A 21212-nucleotide genomic window follows, 5' to 3' on the forward strand; every position below is an offset into this window, starting at 1 on the left:
GCCTGAATGCTCAGTTTTCAGCATAAAACATTGAAATAAGTTTTATCATGTTGATATAATGTCATAGCAATTGCAGCCTTCTAGGAGAAAAATAACATTTTTGAACAAAATACTGCAAATTTTAGCCTGTAACTTGAATACAAGTGTAATTTTATTGATTTTAGCAATTCACTGTTTCTCAAACTTTCTTATCAAAGTTTAAATGTAACTACTTATAACTCAGCTTAAAGAAGTCATAGACTAGTGATCTTAAGATGTAATAAAATATTTATTTTAGCCCTTTAAAACTGTTTAAGCCAATATACCTTCTAATTCTGTAGAGATTTAAAACTATGTGATAAAGACTTAGCTTGTTAATATATTTCCACTACAACAATTGTCCTGATTTTCTTTTCTAAATGTTTCCCTTATCATTTTATACTTCATATGAATTACACCATTGCAGTATGATGAGAAATATTTTGAGAAACAAGATGAAGTGGCTTAATCAAATCATTTTACATTTGAGTGTATCAAGTTCTTCGAATAAAATAAAGATAAAATTTATAAGTTTATAAAATAAAAACTTTATAGGAATGCCTTATAAAAATTATACAACAATGGTATGCATTTTTAATTGTTTTAAAAAAATTACATCAGAATGAAATATTTAATTATACAGTCAAAATTGTAAATATCATATTAATAATATATATCATTTGTAGAAGCTACATGATCTGCAGAACAAAGACAAACCACACAAAAGGTTTGTCAAATTGATGGTTACATGTTCTATGTTGCATGAAATTAATTTCATCTGGTGATACAACTATGTGGTCATAATGGTCACTCTAAATTACCACTTTACTAATGCACTTAGATAAGCTTATGTTAATAACTCTATAACAAATGATTTTTCTGTTAGAAACTAATTTCAAAACTTAAACTGTGAATTTGTCATTATGATCAATGGGATGTTTTATATTTTTGGAGTGAATTACAAACTAAATATAATCATAATGCATATAATGCATTTTTATCTCATCTTTTGTAACAAAGGAACTTTAAACATTATTTGTTTAGTTTTTTTTTCTATGCAGTTTTGGCATAAACACAAGGTTCAGAGAAGTGTTGAAATGATTAGTTTCCTTTGTGTTTTTAGTGTTATTGAAAGCAGGAATGTTGCTGCAACTTCAATGCAAGAAGGGGTGACTTACAGTAACATGCTGCCACTAGCAGATTGGATGGCATGTGTAAGAAAACAACCAATCTTACAGGACACTCCTGCAGAAAAAGAAATCATTGTTTCATGTATGTCTGGTGCCTTAATACCTATAGAGTCATGTAGAATTCTCCCAGACATTTAGTTTGACAGGATCTTTCTTAACATAAAGAAAACTGTTGACCAATTTGCTGATTCAGTAGAATCAGTTATTCTTTTGTTTACACAAATATGTATACTGAACTGTTTATTGTGTTAGAAATAATGATTATTTCTAGCTTACATCATGTATCCTCTGTTCATTTCTCATACACTTTAAAAACTTTAGTTTATTTTCAAATTCAAGTCACTTTTTAAATTTCATGTTTAACATGGTTCATACTCGTTAAGATTTTGTTCCAGGACATTTAATTCAAAAGTATTATTTTTTCCAGGACAATTTGCATCATTTTCATGGAATAATTAGTTCAGTAGCTAGGGTTATAACATAAGAACTAATCTGTTATTTATATTTATATTAATGAACTTATATTGCTAAACAAAAATCAAGAGACACATGTATAGATCCTGGTTTAATATATCTGAAAAACCTGGTTGAGAATGACAAATGCATGAATAAATATTATTTTTTACTTTCAATGAAAAATTATACATGTACATTGTGTGGTGTGTGTGTGTGTGTGTGTGTGTATATATATATATATGTATGTATGTATGTATGTATGTATGCATGTTTATTCTTTCAGTTTTAATTTTCATTTAATTGGTATTTTAACTCGAGTTCCTTTTCTTTAATAATGTGCCTAAGGCTGTTGGCTTTGGTAAATGTTTGTGCCTTTTTAGCAAACTCATCTGCTGACAAAGCAGCAATATCTAACAAATATTGTCTTTTCTTTTTCATATTGTCTATTTCATTCATTGCAAGTCATATTTTTTCTCTAACTGATTTTTGCTTATTCTTTTTTTCCCCTTTATTCCTGAAACAGGAAACAAACTGTTTATGCAACATTAAAGACTCCATTAATATGGTGAAAGATTTATGAAATTAGGGATTGTTCATGTAAATTTTACACTTCATATTTCTTATTGATAGAAAATCCTTTTTCTACAATTTCTTGTCCATGAAAAATTAACAGCAAATTTTTTTACAACATTCCAGATTTTGTTGAAGTGGACATTTTTTGACAAAAACTTGGATAGAAGTTCATTCAATTTCTCATTGTGTGGCAAAGGTGACTGAAAATCTGATAAATTGTGCATTACATTTACATCAATGAATTCATTAAACTGGGCCAATATGTCATTCACAGGCTGTTAGTCCTCTGGGCAATCTCCTAGCTTATATTAACAAAACAAGCAGTTTTATAATCCTGTCTTGTTTTGATGTTGCTATGGTTCTGGAGTTGAGGCATATGGTTTATCTGGCCAGGGCCAGTTGATACTTGAGTGGGAATTTTTTTCAGTATCTTAAAAGCAAACTTCACAAATTCATGGCATTCGTTTCTCTGTTCTGTGGCTTTGATATCACTCATTGATGGACTTTAGAGGTGGTGAAAAGATTTTACTGCACTCTTCCTCTACTGCAAATCCAAGATCAATTTTTTTGAATAAACAAAAGTTCTCTTTGTTCTGTAAATTAAATCTCTTGGAGCATTACAATAGTAATATTGTCCATTATTTCCTAAGTTGGCATTTGAAAGACTAAACAGAAATAATTTGGTGCAACTTTCAGTTATGCATTATATCATCAAAAGTTGCATGTCCCCATGTAAAATGATCTAAAATATATGGTTTTAATCTGTGCAAAAAAACAACAAATAAACCAAAACCACAGAAAAAACTATTGATACTTTTAACCATGCTAAATTTATTTACATGAATCAGTATAAGTACTAGTTTCTTTGAAATGATCATTACTACCACCATTATTATTAATAATAAAAGGAAGTTGCATAACTTGTGAATTATTTATGTAATAGAGTTGCAATAACAAAAACTGGAAAAATTCTGAGCAATCTGATAACAATAAAATATGGTGTTCAACAATGTTCTAATTTGGGTTCTCTGTTGTTTAATTTGTATATTAATGATACTGTAAACACAGGTTTAAGGAGTATCAGTATGCAAGTTTAACAGTAAATAATGCTGATGTGGGAATCAGCAAAGACATTTTACAAGACAATTTTAATAAAATAATACATTGACTCAATATAAATGAGGTCTATATGAATACTGGTAAAACAAAAACTGATAATTCACTCACAATGTATAAACATTAATAAATTTTTTTACAAACTCATGACAAAATATTTTATACCAAATACAAACACTTATTTGCACAAAACAAGCTGTATTCTGATTGCAAAATGTTAATACTAAGACACAGAAAATTAGGGGTAATTATAGATGTTTTTGGTTGGTCTAAACATATATGATTTGCAATAAATTAAGACCTATTACAGCAACTACAGTATGGAGGATACAGAACATTTTACCAATCAGTATTAAAAAAATAATCAATAGCATAATCTGTTATACATTATGGATTGCCAGTATGTATCTCAACAGGTAATATTCATTTAAAAATAAATACAATTAAAAAAGTACTTTAAAAATTTTGAACTTAATATAGATGTTACCTTAAGAGATGAAATAAGAAATCAGTTATTAGATATATAATAACTTGATATTATAGTTCAAGTTATAAAGTACTAAAAATTCATGTATAATATTAAAACACTAGAAAATACATATTATGAAATTCTAAACTATATATGAGAGAGTACAAAATACCACATATAATGAAGCAACCTTCCAGATAATTATGGAATATAAATACCATTGCACAATTTAAAAAAAATTAAAAGACTGTTTATTTACTGCTGTTCATACACAAACAGAGTAATCTTAATTAAATGATAATTTACTCTTATTGAATTATTTATCTCTGCCACTGGAGGTGGATGGAGGTTGCATTTTCACCCTTGTGTTTGTTTCCAAAATTTCTAAAAATGGCTGGATGGAGTTGGCACACATATAAAACATGACTTAACTTAAAAATGATTAGTTTTTTAGGATCAAGGTCAAAGTCACTGTAAACTATGTTTGACCACTATTTGTGCCATTATGTTTTACATTATTTGTCAAAAGTGCTTGTGAGTGTATACAGTGATAAATTTCTGTTATAATAGTGTTCATTTTACCTATTCTAACTTTAAATCAAAAAGTTTCCAATTTTTACATTTTAGATAATTCTTTAAAATTTATGCCATTCAATAATGCTCTAAATAAAATAATGCCCCATAACTACCACAGTTTTTCTGGCTTACTAATTATGTGACAACAGCTGGTAGAAATCCTGAAAAACTAGTTGATAAGATTCCCATGGGAACAGAAACTGAAAATGATGTGGTAAGTAAATTACAAAAAGGAGGAAGCATAGAAAGAAAAACTTCACAATTTTCAAACTAGAGAAATTAAGAACTTCTTTAAAACATGATAATAAGCAAAATAAGTGATTTCATGACTGTTAGACAAAATAAAAATTGGCCTATTTTCTCATATTATTGTTTCACAAGCCGACAACAAAATTGGCTGAGTATTTTGTACAAAAACCTAAACAGATATACTGTATGGAATGCTGCAAGTGTCAAGGACCTACTTTAAAATTGATTATTTTTCATTAAAGTTGATTTAAGTGACTATAAATATATAACAGACACAATATTGTTCTCTGTGGTTGGTTTTGTACTTGATGCATGTTAACTGTGTTTACATAAAACCTAAGGAGCAAAAAAACCTACCTGGCTCAGTAAATTAGTTCAAAAGAAAGAAAGCTTTATTTAAAGTGATATTTTAGATGTGTCTATTGTATTTGCAAAGACTGCTTGCTTTACTACTAGTAAAAGTTTACACACATTTAGTGGGGCATATATATGCACATTTCTGTGCATTAAAAAAAGCCAGATAATCAAACACTGAGAAGTTAAAATCAACAAATAGAGAGGGATTCATTGTTACTATATTTCAGGGAGTTTTTTAACCAAATGATTACCATAGTAGACTTCCATACTCAGAAAATGGTTGTGATTCTTTCTACTGTTTCTGTAATTAGCTGAAATTTTGAGTGCATATTTAGTGTTTATAACCATTGCATATAATACTATTTCATGTAGCTATTGCTATTTTTAAGTAACTGGTGTTAAGGTCACAGTTGTAAATGTTCATAGCTGGCAACTTATTCTGTGTGTGTCCTTGTTGTCTATTTTACATGCATTATTTGTATTGCTTTATTTTAGCAAATACATGTGTGCAGCAGGGTGTTGAAGATCATAAACATGTCATATACATCTAACAAGATAAGTGTTACTTCACGTGTGCACATTGCATTAAATTGTGTTGTATTATTTTGGGAGAGACATTATTCAATTCTGACAAGAGTGTTTTTGTTATTTATTCCATATTTTTATATTACTCGTTGACATTAATGGAAATCAACCATTGTATCTGTGATGATACAATCTTTACTTTCAAGAGGGTCCTATTAGAACAACTTTACATTTTGTTTGTTGTAACTGCATACCAGTACATGTGTGTTATTATTTCTTATTTATTTTGAATAAATCTTATGTGGTGGTTAGATGGGAAAAAAAGTCAATGCAGCAATAAACTGTTGCAAGACAAGGAACACTGACTGATCATAAATGCATGCAATTATGTAGTTTGAAATTTATTCTTCATAAATAGTCATTAAAAAACTTAAGAAACAAATTAATAAAAATTGTTAATGAAGACATAGGGAATAGGGATGATCAATAAAGTAAAGAAACAAGTTGAGTTAAAATGTAAAGATATTTTCAAGCCTACAACTAGTCTTTTAAAAAGTAAACAAACAAGGTAGTAAATGGTGTCTACATTATTTTATAAAGCTATAGATCCTTATTTTGACTCCATGTCTGCTGTACTTATCAACTTTATAGTTGTATGTCTAATGCCCAAAGGCAAGGGGATGTGGAACAGGAATCTTAAATCGTTAGTGCAAGAAAGGATCATATAAGAGACTGAATGGAACATGATAAGATGATCCATCAATAATGGCATGAAATGAAGATATTCGAACAGGCCCAAGTACAGTCCATTCAGGCAAAAAGGAAAAGTGCCTAGGAATGCATCAGATATGCCCACTGGGGCCTATTCAGTCAAAAACAATAATGAAAATGCCTTGTATAAAACTAACATCAACAAGTACTGTCCACCTGGACAAAAAAACATCCAGGGTATTATGTCAAGTGCAATTCATCTGGGTAGAACACATACAGTGAAAGTACTTTGCATATTATTTTTGATTTCATATTTTGTATGTAACATTGCATGTAGTCAACAAGTGCAGTCAACCTGAGCAAAAACACCTTGATGAACCACTTTGTAACATGATGCAGTGTGACAAGTGGAGCCATCCAGGCAAAAACATCTAGTGAAAGCATCATGCTTAAAATTGTTTGTATCAACTCTTTAATTTAAGTTATTTAGAGATCAACAAGTGTATTTGCCCAAGCAAAAGCATCCAGGGGAAGCACCTTGGTAATATCACTGACGATGTCAAGTGCAGTCAATCCAGGCAAAAAAACATCCATTGGAAAAACCTTGCATATTTCTTTTTTTATTTCATTACCAACATGTGCAGTCTAACTGTGTAAAAGAATATCTGGGAGAAATGCCTTGGATTGAGTATATTATGAAATCTAATGACGATAGCCCTTTTCTCCCATTGTGGGTATATATAACTATAGAGTTTTAGCATACAAATACTCCACAATTCATTACTTCAATGACTTGAAACCAGAATTGGTAAGGACTCCTGTACACTACCAAAATAATGTAAGAATTATCCATAACCACCTATCCCTGTAGGAACTGGAGGAAATAATACAGAGCCCAATAAACTACCTAAAGCTCCAAGATGTGGAAATGGAAAGTAACCACCTCAACTGATTACCAACCTGAAATTGCTGGGAAATCAAGGAAAGCCCTCAAACCCACCAAGGATGCACCTGTAAACAAATAAGACTCAGAATGAAGTAGAGGAATAAAACCCCTGCCATGGTCAAGTCCCTGTTGAGCTACCAAGCTTGGTCAGCCCTGATCACAGGTGAAAAGAAGTGATCTTGGGGGAAGTTCCATTGGCCATGAATCATCCAATGAAAGGAATGCCTATGCACCCAATCTAAGGGATCGAGAGCTTCCAAAGAATAGCACAACCCCAAAAGATGGAACCTCTTGTGCAGAGAGAGAAGTAAAAGGTAGAGCCTCAGTGACTGCATGTTCCATACTTTGGAGTCAAAGAGGAGAAAGCCCTCCAATGAATAAGAAACTGCATAATTGTAGTCAAGAATATCTCAAACTTAATGAGAAACATTGTATGAGAATCTTCTCAAAGAAGTAAGAGGGTGTGTGTGACTGACTGGGCATGGGAAGAGGCAAGCAGAAGTTAGTCGTTCACATAATCTGCAAGTCCAAAAACCCAGTGCCCAGAATTGGAAGAAGACAGAACCTTCATGGATAAACCAAAGAAAAACAATATAACAGTAAGGGAAACATCCCTCAAAGTGAGAGGTAGGATCCCATAATGAAGTAAAGTGTCTCCAGATAAGAGTACAGCCAGAAAAGATTTATAATGGGACTCCCATCTCCCATGTTTTGGAAACAATAAATAGGTGGGAGTAAAATCTCTGCTGAGTAGGCACTGGCATTTTGATAGTTCCAATGATATATAGTAGGTCTCGAACAGATTCAGGAAGACAACTGAACGACGTATGATCCAAGATCTGGGAAGCATATAGAGGGGAAGCAAAATGGAAGTTAGAAACCATAAAACTGTTGTGAAGTATAGCTAAAAAAAATATAAACTGAACATACTTATTACTAAAAAACTAACAAAATGTAGGAATATATAAAGTCTTTCATGGACATAAAAATAACAAACTTTCAAAACTATGAAATTAAACAATAAGTTACACTTAAAGTACAAAACTACAAAAAGAGTGTAGAAGATAAACAACACTTAAATATCAAACCAATAAATCCACCCAAAGAATCTATAAGACAAAGAACATGAAAATAAAACCTACCCTAATAAACATGAAAACAAAAAAAGGTACCCAGTTAACAATAACAAAATTTAACTCATATCTAATTCCCAGTTAGATGTAACTAATAGTAAAGTAAAAGGAATTTACAAATAAAATAACAAACAGTGCAAAAAAGTAAAAATGCAAACAAAAACAAAGGAATAATCAAACTTCAAGTGCAACTAAATTAACCTAGATGGTTAAAAAGTATAAAAATCTAACTAACCCAACAGTAAGCAAAGAAAACATGAATGATTTAAATTATTGTGTGTAGAAATTAGGTCCACCTATACAAGTTCACATACAGCCACTGAACTTGGACACACCTACAGAGAGTGAGAAATACACAATGAAAAACTTAACATGGATTTCCTAGAAAAAAGAACAATACCTTACCCAGCAAAGTATGTGCAGGTGCAGTACCAGGTAGAAAGTACAGTTAAAAAAATATTTTCCATGTAGTAGTTATATCCCTCTTCACAACCATCATAATATGAAAGAAAAAATCAGCTGAATTTAAGACACAAACTCCCTCCAAACTGTGCTTCCCCAACAGACATCAACAACCCTAAAATCTGGGGATTAGTACTCTACTTGTGGTAGGAATTTTATCATCTGCCATATTAATTCTCAAATTCATATGAACAAAGAAAAATTCAGAAGCAAACATTTCTTAAACAAATGAGAAGAAACAATGGGATACAAGAAGTTAAAAGTGATATAAATTTGTGATTAAACACAATCAAAATCTTGTAGTCACATGAAGAAGTTAAAAACACACACCTATATACCAGAATGTCAACTGAAAATGTAAGGATTGTGCTTCACTAGTATAGGAGGCACAGTACGATTGATGGAGGGTAGTCCCATGTTATTGAAATTTTGGCAATGCTCAGATACAAATCAAGGTTGAGACTGATTTGGATTACAGGAGGTAGAATCATTTTAAAAAGAATTGATATATAACACATTTCAAAAATTGTTTATATAAGATTTTAATCAACAAATATTTCTTTAAATTTTCCAATTTCTTTATGTTGTCCTACTGGTATAAGTGATAACTTTCAGACTTTTGTTAAATTTAGAATTTTAGAAATGTTTTCATATTTACGATTTATTAGTCCATTACTGTATTTGCCTGAATATAATGCAATTATTTTTGTTCTTGAAATACCTCTCAAAAAGTTGACTGCACATTATATTTAGGCAACTGTGATAAAATAAAAATTTTATAATTCCCCAAAATAATAAATAGTCTGTATTTAACAAACAAAATATACTTTTCAAACATCCACAATGTGTACTGTATATCACATTCACCCAGACAAAGTAATCCCCAGTTATGAATTAGTACAATTAATTTTCTTCATGTAAAGAAATTAAATGTCACTATTATATGTTATGACACTACAAATACATGGCTTATTTACTGTAAATTGCAGGTACCACTGTTGTGTAGTATTAAATAAGTATAATAAAATTTAATATTAATCACATGAAAGTTACTTTTACGACTTGCTTCCACGTGTAAGGCAGAACACAAATGAAACAGCAAGTATGATGACAATGAATTCTATGCTTTGTTCAAATATGTATTTTATACCATAAAATAGGGCTGTCCATACTTTTTTTTCTGTAAATCTCCTACCAACCTTAATGCAACACTAAACTGATGACACTCTATGTAGAAATTATTATAATGGAAATAAACTATAATGACAGGCTTACTTAATATATGGAACTAAAGTTAAAAGCTACAAATAACAAACAGCTCAATCAGATAATGAATACAGCAAAAATATAATTCACCATTCATAACATACAAAAAACTAGATGTTATGGTCTACAGTACATTAGTATGTTGTTTATTAGCACAAGTAAACGTTGTTATGATTCACTGGCTAATAATGTATTGTAAAAAAATTATATTTAATCAGCTATACTGATTGCCAGTTTCCTGCTTTGATTAAAAATTAATATTAAGTATTAATTGATACATGACAAAATGTTATGCTAGTGTACGTGTTTTAAAATCAATTCCATACTTAAAATGCGACATTACATAATTTTTATACAGTTTTGGTTCACATATCTAGACTTTTGTTGCTTTATTACGTCACCATAATGTGCAAAGCCTTTTGTGCTTTTTCTTCCTTTCTAACACTGTTTTACTTGTTTTAATCAACTGATATTTTAATATGAGGAAAACAAGTCTGTTTTATTAATTAGGCAAAACAGTCAATTTAACACCTAAGTGTTATGGCATTAAATCTATGAGATTGGATATGTCTTCAAGTTTTATCATCCTTTACTGCAATTAGTTTATCTATTTCCATTATTCACAGGAGTCAAGAAGTTTGCCTTTAGTTCATTAGTTTAACCCTTTTGCAACAGACTCTGTGTAATATACACGAGTTTGTCTCATATTTGCACACATTAAGTAACTGCATTATAACTTTTGATACAGCAAGTTTACCTTCGCAAAATTTGGTAGACTTTTAAGAAAGATTACAAGTTTTAAGTATACAAAAGGCAGATTTCTTAATGAAATATTTTTACTAAAGATTTGTTTGTGAAAATAGTCTGTTTTGTTACTAGTCTGAATGCAAAGTGATTTCATGTTATGATTTTAGAAAAAATATATTCTTCATACCAAAAATCTCATATATTTTTTGTGTAATCTCTAAAACCTAAAGAAATTAGGAAATAAATATACATTATGCTTTTTTCATAATAGAATGATTACATATTATAGTATGAAAATACAGATGTTTAATTTAAGTAGCTTAAGTCTCATAACACTGCATATCAACATATATATATTCATTATTTTTATTATATTGACCTTCCAGTCATGTCTAGTTAACATTACATAGCTCACAGTTATGTAGTGCACCTGCACTCAGGTCAAGTATCCAGTAATATAAAACTGACCTTTAGTCTTCCCTGTCTTGGATATGTTTTTGTGGACTAGTATTTTGTAATATACAGACATATTTCAATTATTATACATTATATATATGTATATAGGTTATTACTAATTAGAAATAAATTATTGAACTTATTTTTCTTAAAATATAGAACAATAAATCAAGAAGTAAAACAAACAATTATCTGTTCTTGGTAGAACATTTTAACTCAGTTGCTGCTGGGCATGGGTTGCTCAGCCTTTTAAAATTTACCATGTGAAAAAATCAAAACAACTACACATACCATAGAATTCAACTCTAATTTATTAAACCTAGTAACTAAGATGTATTTAGTTTGTCAATGTTTTAGTTTTTAATTTTTACAAAACTACAGACTTAGTATTTTGATGTCACAAACATCTAATTTTAAACAGTGCTGCATTTATCTTTCCACGTGACTCACTAAAATCTGTATTTAAATGTGTTCTTTTAATATTTACATTTAAATTAAAAAGTTAACTCATATATAACACTAAAGTTTTGAATTATAATCTACACTTTTATTCCAATTCAACAAACACAGTACCATAGCCCTTGACCTGTGACCCATCTCAAAAGGATTTACATACATTTTATGTGATAAAGTAATTATGCCACATTGATTGCACCTACAAGTTACATTTCACCCCATGTTTCAAAAATATTCATCATTTGTCAATATTCAGTGAATAATAACGATCAACTATCTTATTAGAATTATAACAGTTTTCAAAAATAAGGTGAAAAATTAAACAAATCTCTCATAAAATTTTAAATAGTATTAGGAACAATATGGTGTTTTGTCATACACTTAATTTTCATATAAATGGCAAAGGTACTTGACAATAAATATATACAAACTAGATACACAAACAAATCATTAAAATAGTTCTTGGAAAAGCCTAAGTACATTATTTGGCTTCTTTAAATTATTAATTCACATTATCTGTTATAACTGAAGTATATACAGTGAACCAACCTTTTATAATAATTCTGCAAAAGAATGTTTTTATTGGCTCTTGGTTAACAACATTTAATATACCTACATAATATTAACAGACACTACTTATAACACAACAATATGGCTTAGAACATGTACATCTATGAAGATTATAAATTTTTTAAAGTGTAAACAAGATTAAGTATTGTTCTTGATGTAATACCATTCATCATAATTGAAAATCCAAAACATGTAAATGTCTTCTGAAATATTTCTGATAAAATAATACAAGTATAATATATACACGTAACTTTTAGATCAGTGGTTTCCAAACTTTTTGCACTAACAACACACTAATCCATTCACCTTGATTTTGTCCAACACCCCTGCTGCCATATTTTTTCTTTGTAGTTTTTTTTTTTTAAGTTCTTAATTATTCATTGTTTGGCATGTTGGAACACAGTTTGGAAGCCACTGTTACAGATGCTGCACATTTACAATATTAGAAGTTTTCTGAACTGTACCTGGAATAATGGCACCTGTTAAAGCAAAACATCCAAAGTAGGTAAATGGTCCACCTTCAAAAACTAGGTTTTCTTTTCCAACTTGTACCCTTACTCGGCCTTCTAGAATTAGAACAAAATAGTCAGAAGGTTTTCCAGCCTGATAGATAGTCATTGCAGGAGCATTTGCATCATCTCTGCTTCTCATTTTAAGAGTGAAGAAAATGTTCTGAGCCATGAGACGACGAAGAACTGTTGCAGATATGAGTTCCTTCCCGAAAGGTTCAACAGCTGCAGGACAAAAAATATTGTTAATGTTTGAATACAACATGATAGAGAAAAGAAAGAATAAAAATAATATTAAAACATAAGTGAAAAATAAGTTACAAAACACCAATTTAACCAAACTTTAACATACAAATTCTTGTTTAAACATAAATATCACTCAAAATAAGGGACAAACTACAAATTTTAGAATAAACTGTAAGATAAATACTATTACAATAGTAAAACAAATTATATTATGAATATATCTAGCAAGATAACATTATACCTCAATAAAATGTTAAGGTGAAACACATTATTTGATATTAATAAAGCTTAACTACTGAAATATGTGATTACTATAAACAACCTCAAAAATACTGACAGAATGGTATTATCACCTGTGAATAGATTTATAGGTAATACAGTAAAAATCAAGTGAGCTGAAAGTTCGGTGTATCAGCTGCAAGCAAAAAAATGTTGTTTCCTTAGTGTAAAGCTATACTCAAATGTCCAATGAGTATTAAGAATTTGAAATGAAAGTCCAAATGTATAATAATTTTGTAAAGTTTCAGATATCAGATGTTTGATTGAAGCTGATAAACATGTATTGGCAAACAAGTACTTAGTTGTCAAGATGTGAAAGTTTATATAAAATTGCATTATTAATAATGTTTGAGTAATTTCTACTAAACTCTCAGTGTTAAATGTCCTAGCCATATCTTTTTCATGACCACCAGATTATACTGATGAAATCAGTAAGAAACTTTATAGTGAGATTAAGATTTCAGCTGTTAACAAGACCATAGCTATGACTGATTTTAATTTCAAACATAAAAGACTGGTTGGTTGGTTGATTTGGGGTTTTATGGCACAAAGCAACTATGCTATCTGCACAAAACATCCAGTAAAAAGTTACAATTAAAGTAAATTTAGTAAAATTCATAAAAGGATATTAAGGTAAAACAAAACAAAGTTTAAAACATAAATAGCATAAAACCAATGTTTACATCTAGTCTACAGTGTTAAGAGAAAAACTTCAGTGATTAAAGTTGTAAAGGACTTTCTGTAGCATAACTGTAATTATTATAACTCACCAGGATGACTAACAGGTAAGTACAAAAACCACTATTAGTCACATGAAGTTAACCTTTCCAGTCCTGGTTCCGAGTTATTTGACATTATGGCCATTTTCAAAAGGAAAGTAATAAAAGTTTTAAAAGACTTGTAACAAAATTTTAATAAAAATTTGCCAGGATGGCTAAAAGATACTTCAAACAGCAGTGTTAGTCACTGAAGTTGGCCTTTTCCATCTTGGTTTCAAGTTATTTAACATTATGGCCATTTTCTAATTTCAAATTGAACTAGATGGAGTGTGATGCTTAAAAGGGAATCACATTAAAAAAGGTCTAATGTATAAATTAAAAAACTTAAATGGCATTAAAAAGATTCATGCCCTTTAAAAAAACTAAAAACATTTCCAAGGTGGACAGTGTCACCATTACCAATAACAATGTCTAACGTTATGGAGAGGACAGAACATGTTTAAAATGGTGCCGTCGTTGAGAGTCATAACGATAGCAATACAATAAAATGTGGCTCATTATGGCCTGAGTGTTGCACAGACAACACACTGGTGCATCAGTTCCAGATAAAAGAAAATGATCAGTTAAAAAACTGTGATCAATGCATAGTCTAGTTAGAACAACAGCCTCCTTCTGATCTTTACAGAAGCAAGATGGTCAAAGTCCAACATAGGGTTTTATTTGGAAAAGATTGTTCTCACACTGCTCATGCCAAGCCTTGAATACAGGACCATAGTCCATGTATGGAATAGGTACAGCAATGATAGTGCCAGAGCAGATAGATTTAGCAGCAGTGTTGGTGAGCTTGTTCCTGCGAATACCAACATGGCCCCGTATCCATAAAAAACTGGATAGAATTAAATGTTAAAGAGAAATGGGCCAGTCAGTTCTGAATGTCAGTGAGAACAGGATGGGAACTAACTTGAAGCAATTCCAGGGACAGTAGAGAACTAAGCAAGTCAGTATAAATAGTGTAGTTTGAGTACTGCTTAGCTTCTATGTGATCCAGGGCAAGAGAAATGACATACAGTTCAGCAGTGAACACAGAAGCTGTAGAGGGGATTATGCTTGCAACCAACAAACCATGGCAGAGCCCACATAGTCACCTGATTTCGAACCATCTGTATAAAAAGGAATGTAAGGGTGGTTCGAAAGATGTTCAGCAAATAACAGAGTATTTCCAATCAGGAGTGTATGCTTTTCTCAGGTGACTTAAATATAGATCACATTTGGGGACTGTAAAAAGCCATGGTGGGATGGGCTGACCAGTGGCTACAGTAACATTATCCAAGGACAGACCCAATTCATCCAAATGCACCTGGATAGAAAAGTCAAAAAAAGCAATGACAGATCATCTGTTCTGAAAAAGTATGGCCCATCGAGGAAGGAAAACACAACCCCAGGTGGGATGCTTTGGTAAGGAACAAAGTTTTGAAGCATATATTAAAGACAGTTGCCAATGGCAGAGGTGCAAAGAAGGTTCATGAGACTCTGGATATAAGCTCTGAACTGGCAAAGTGCAGAAAGCCCAAGTGTAAAGCTGAAGTCCTTCATAATGAATGGGGTACATTTAAGGCTGAGGTCCTGGCAGAGCCACAGACCAGTGATCCATAGTCGAGTTTTGATCAAATAAAAGCATGATATATCTTTAGCATAGAACATTGATCTGCTTCCCAAGTGTTGGAAGAGAGGACCCAGAGGATGTTCAGTGCTCTTGTACATTTGACATGTAGCTGCTTGATTTGTGGAATAAAAGTCAGCTTACGGTCAAGGATAAGCCCCAAGAACTTTGTCTCAGGGACCACAGGCAGCACAACTTCACCAATATGGAGTTCAGGATCAGGGTGAATACCCCATTGGGAGGAAAAGTGCATGCAAACAGTTTCATAGAAAGAGGTTAAAACCATTTGCTGTGGCACACTTCAGTAAACAAACAAGGGCAGTCTGAACATGAGGTATATTGAATGGCAGCTACAATGACTGACATGAGATGTGAAAGTCATCGACATACAGCCAGTTTGCAACAGTGAGAAGGTGTTGTTCAGTGATGGCATTAATACTTTATACTGAAAACTGTGACATTCAAATCACAGCCCTGAGGGACTCCAAGTTCTTGTAGAAAAGAACATGAAAGTGTCAAACTCACACAAACTTGGAATTGCCTGTTCATTAAAAATTAATAAAAATGGGCAAATGGCCTCATAACCCATATATATGGAGGTCTTGCATAATGCCATACCTCCATGCTGTGTCATAAGCCTTCTCAATGTCAAAGAATATTGAAACGAGATGTCGTTCAAGTCGAATCAGGTGATCCACAGTGGAGAGCTGTTGTCAGAACCCACACTGGGTGGGTGAAAGGAAGTTGTTTGATTCAAGGAACCAAATGAGATGAGCATTAACCATCCTCTCTAAGGTATTACAGAGACAACTTGTCAAAGCAATTGGATGGTAGTGTGAAGGAAAGGTAGGACAATAACATAGCACCAGGCATTAGGAAAAATATTCTACTGCCAGATCTGGTTAAAATCAATCAGAAAAGTAGCATGAAAAGCAGGAGTTAGATGGTACAGCATTTCATAGTGTACATCATCAGGTCCAACCAATGTATTGTCAGACCGATGAAGGGCCAGTTTGATTTCCACCAGTGTAAAGGGATGATTATAGTCATAGAGACAATCAGCTTGAAAAGAAAGAGGTGATTGCTCTGCCCGAAACTTGATGGTTAAGAAGGTGGAGGAAGAAGCAGAAGTGCTACATACCTAGCAAAAGCTTTCATCTACAGTACTGGCAATGCTTCGGGTATCACCTACTTCCTGTCCATCAGAGAACTAGATCGAGAGGGGGACAGAATTATATTGTCCAACCGACCTTTCAAATCTTGTCCCATATGATTTTGGAACTGGTGATAGAAGATATGCTGGTTGTGAACTTAATTGAAGATTCCTTCTGGCTTTGATGTCTTACCCACCAAGCATGTGCACAGGCCTGCTGGAAAGCAACACAGTAATAGAGTGGGGGATACCTGTGAAAAGTATCCAAGGCCCGTTTTTTAGCCTTCTGTGCCATGTGACAAGCAGGATACCACCATGGACGAGAATATAATGGAAAATGTGTCGAGGTTTTAGGAATATGCTCAGAAGCTGCTTGCATAATACAGTAAGTTACTGCTGCAACACAGTCATCTATGATGGCATACAGACGATAGCAGGATCAAGTTCTGTAAGAGCAGTGAAAGGGCCAGTTTGCTTGATCCAGCTCCCACCAGGGCATGCAGGTTAAATGGCATCAACCATGGCCAATCTCTCTCAAAACTATAGGAAAATGATCACTGCCTCATGAATTATTGTCAACCTTCCAAGAAAAATGGGAGAATAGTGAAGGGGAGCAAACTGAGAGATCAATAACAGTAAAGGACTGACTAGGCACATGAAAATAAGTGAAAGAACCAGTACTGAAAAGAGAAAGGCTGTCATCAGACAGCATATGCTCTATGAAGCAACCCTTCCTATCAATATCAGCACTTCCCCAGAAGGAATAATGTCCCTTAAAGTCCCCCAGGATTAAAACGAGAGATGGCAACTGTTCAATGAGAGCATCAAGATCTGATTGATCATAGGTCTCTCAGATGACAGGCAAAGAGAACAAACAGTGATGGTACGACCCAAGAAAACATGGATGGCTACGGCCTCCAAGGGTGTGTCGAATGGCAAAGACAGGGTGGGCACATGCTGATCAACCAACAGTGCCACCCCTCCATGTACTCGTCCATCACACAGCCTGCCATTTCTGTACAAAAAAACCACTGAAGGGTTACTGCATCGGCAGGTTTCAGAAACGTTTTGTGTGAGGAAAGACATGCCACCCAGATTAGAACATAAACCTCACAGTTCCGTTGTATCAAGATTGCTATTTTTATTTACGTGTAGGCAAAATGGGTGGAGAACACTTCTGCTTAAGACCACGTCTTTTTTCTTTACTGTCTTTATTCGAGGGAGGTCTATCGACTTTCATGTATCTTGCTCTGGGTCAATAGAGCAGGTCTTTGCTGTTGGAAGAGGATTCCAGTGACAGAGGATGTGAACGAATGATTGTTTTGCATCTTGGGGTGGGAGAAGAAGGTGTATCCAAGGAAATGCTTGTACCAGGAACCAAAGGAAGTGGATCTTGGGATTTGTTGGAATGTATGTAAGGGACAGAAGTGGGTGTTGAAGTTGATTCAACACTTTATTAACCATGAAGGTCAAAAGACATTTCATTTGTTTTGAGAATGATTCTTTTGGAGGCACAGAGATCCACCTGCACTCCCACTGTAGTAGTGGAACGAAGTGCAGCAGCATACTTCTGAGATGAAGTGGTGGACAGTAACTTTTGAGCCTTAGGATAAGTAATGTCATGAATTGTTTTCAAATTATGCACCACTTTTTCTTCCAACCATTTAGGGCAATAACAAAAGTTGGATGCATGAGAGCCATTGCAATTGAGGCAATAAGAGTCTGTTTCCCACTGACAGGCATTGTGGTCCTTGCCACTGCAACGAGCACATGTCAAGGAACCACGACATGACGTTTTCGAGTGATTGAACTACTGACACTAGAAGCATCTGAGAGGGTTTGGAATGCATGGCCGTACCCTCCAATTAGGATAACCTGCCTTGATGGTGGCAGGTAAATGTGGTGACATAAATGTCAGAATGAAGACATTGATCGACATCATAATTCCATCTTTGGGAGTGGAGATACGCCTCACTGCAGAAACTCCTTAGGTAGAGAAACCAGTGAGAATCTCTGACTTGGGGATGTTCTTCAAATCCCTCTCAACAATAACTCCTCATGATGAATTCAAAGTAGCATGAGGTGTAACCTCAATAGGTATATCCCCAATCACCTCTGAATGCAAGAGGAGTTCACTGTGTTGAGATGTGAATGTTTCCACCAACATGTCACCAGATTGAAGCTTCTTTACTGTCTTTGGAAAGCCAGCAAGTCCCTCTAATCCCTTCTGAATGAAAAATGGAGATATTTGCCCTAAAGATTTGTCTGAAAGAGAATGTATTCTTAGAAAATTAGGTACAGGTGTTACAGATGTTGAAGATTACTGCTCAGAATCTTCAAGATGTGGTCGTTTACCTATGGATTGTTTTTTCACTATTTTATTTAAGTTTTTATTTGGAGGATGCATAATAAAAAAAGGAATATTTCAGTGCTCACACCCCACCCACCATGGAGCCTTACAAGGGGATGCACTGCAATGTCAAACAAGGACACTGCAGCAATGCCAGGATTTTGTGAGCACTATACCCAGACACTAGCATGAGATACAATGTCCACAATATTTGTTGAAAACATCCAACACCGGTACTTGGTTGACCCTAGCCCAAGTGGAACAACTGATTGATGCAAGGGGGGGCCACCCCCAGGCTGCCCATCTCCAGGAATTCAAGACCAAGGTGGTGTGTTTGGGTTGGACCCTCAACCATCAGAATCTTCTCCTTCACTTCATGGGTTGCCACGCATGGCAAACATGTGGGTGAATGTTTAAATCCCAGAGAAGGTAAACTGAAAAATAGAACCTTCCCTGGGAGGTCCCCTCACCACATTCAGGAATCCACACCAAGGGACATAAAGGCTGGAAAATGCTAGGTTTAAACCATAAGGGAGGAAGGTGTTTGGAAACTGTTAAAGATGGTCTTCTTTACCAATTAGTCAAGGAAACTACTAGGAACAAGGCTATTTTAGATTTATTGTTAGCTTTTAATACAAAAATTGTTGAGAAAGGAACATCTGTAGGCAAATGATTATTGTTCTGTTAGATTTGATGTTTTGCTACACATGGAAACCAAGAATGATGATATTTTGGTTAAAAATTTCAAGAAAAACAAATTTTGAATTGATGCAATGAAAAATATCTATTGTGAATAGGGCAGCTGAGTTATTTTGAGATATTGGTTTTTGAAACTAAATTTTTAAATGTTAAAAACAAACATATTCCTTAAAGAAAGAAAAGGGTGGCTGGAAGTAAAAACTCAGCTTGGCTCACAGAGGGCATACAAGTTAAAATTGAAGAAAGCATCATAAATTTAAGAAATTTATATTGACTGGTATGATGGGAAGATCTAAAAGGTTACAGAAGATCAAAAAAGTTGCTCAAACAGGAAATTAGGACATCAAAATGACATAATAAAAAAGGTTGGATAAAATGTAAAAATTAACAGTGAGGACTTCTTTAAATACATTAAAGATAAACAAAATGTTAGAATGGAGTAGGATCCTTGAGGGATGATAAAGAAAGCTTGTACCTGATAATTATGAGATGACTGGGTTATTAACTTCTGCTTTCTTCAATTTCTACTAATGAAGAATTAATCAGTAGTCTTTATCTTGAACAGCTGAGGTAGAAACAAGTTTAGAAAATATGATTGCATAAATTGTGAGCTTATTTAGAAAAAATGATAAGGCTCCTGGACAAGATAAAATTTCTCCAAGGGTTTTGACTGAGGTTAAGGATTGTTTATTTGAACTTGCTACTATTTCTCATAAGCCCTTGAATAGGGGCTGGTACCAAAGTGGTCAAAGTTATATAATGTCAAGGAAGGTAATAAATATTGTCCCAGTAATTATAGACCTATTAGTCTTACATCAGTTGTGGCACAAGTTGGAATTATTTATCAACTTCATTTTCATTAAATGGTGGTTCCTTAATATATCAACTGGTTCTAAAGTAGTCATTTTGCATAGCTCAATCAAAGTTGAGTCTCATTTGGATTTCTTTCCCAGCTTTGATATGGGCTTGCTCAGCCTCAAGATGTTTACTTTCTCTTTCAGCTTTGATACAGGCTTGCTCTTTCTAGGCTTCAATACAGGTTGATTTGGCCTTGAGATGTCTACTTTCTCTTTCCACTTTGATACAAGCTTGTTCTTTCTGGGCTTAGATGCAGACTTGCTCAAGCTTGATTTGCTTGAGTTTTAATTGGATTTCTAACTTATCTTTATCACTCAACTCTGGCTGGCTAGTGGAGACACTATAGTTTTCCTCTAATGTCTCCTCAAACAACAAATCATCACTGATTAAAATTTTAACAATATACTTTTTAGTTCATTTTTTCTCATTGATTTTCTAAGATTTTTGGCAATTTTGAGCAATT

At 33.1% G+C, this 21212-nt stretch overlaps 1 protein-coding gene across 2 annotated transcripts in view; it reads right to left on the reverse strand.

Annotated features, from left to right (window-relative positions):
* The window catches only part of LOC143244710 (unextended protein-like), a 94124-nt gene that overhangs the window by 1526 nt on the left and 71386 nt on the right, over nt 1-21212 (reverse strand). For both annotated transcript variants that reach the window (XM_076489836.1, XM_076489837.1), the window contains one exon: nt 12741-13010. In XM_076489836.1, the coding sequence (XP_076345951.1) occupies nt 12741-13010 (270 nt within the window). The remainder of the gene's footprint in view (nt 1-12740; nt 13011-21212) is intronic.

Source organism: Tachypleus tridentatus, chromosome 2 (genome assembly GCF_004210375.1).
Source record: "Tachypleus tridentatus isolate NWPU-2018 chromosome 2, ASM421037v1, whole genome shotgun sequence".
Lineage (NCBI taxonomy): Eukaryota > Metazoa > Arthropoda > Merostomata > Xiphosura > Limulidae > Tachypleus > Tachypleus tridentatus.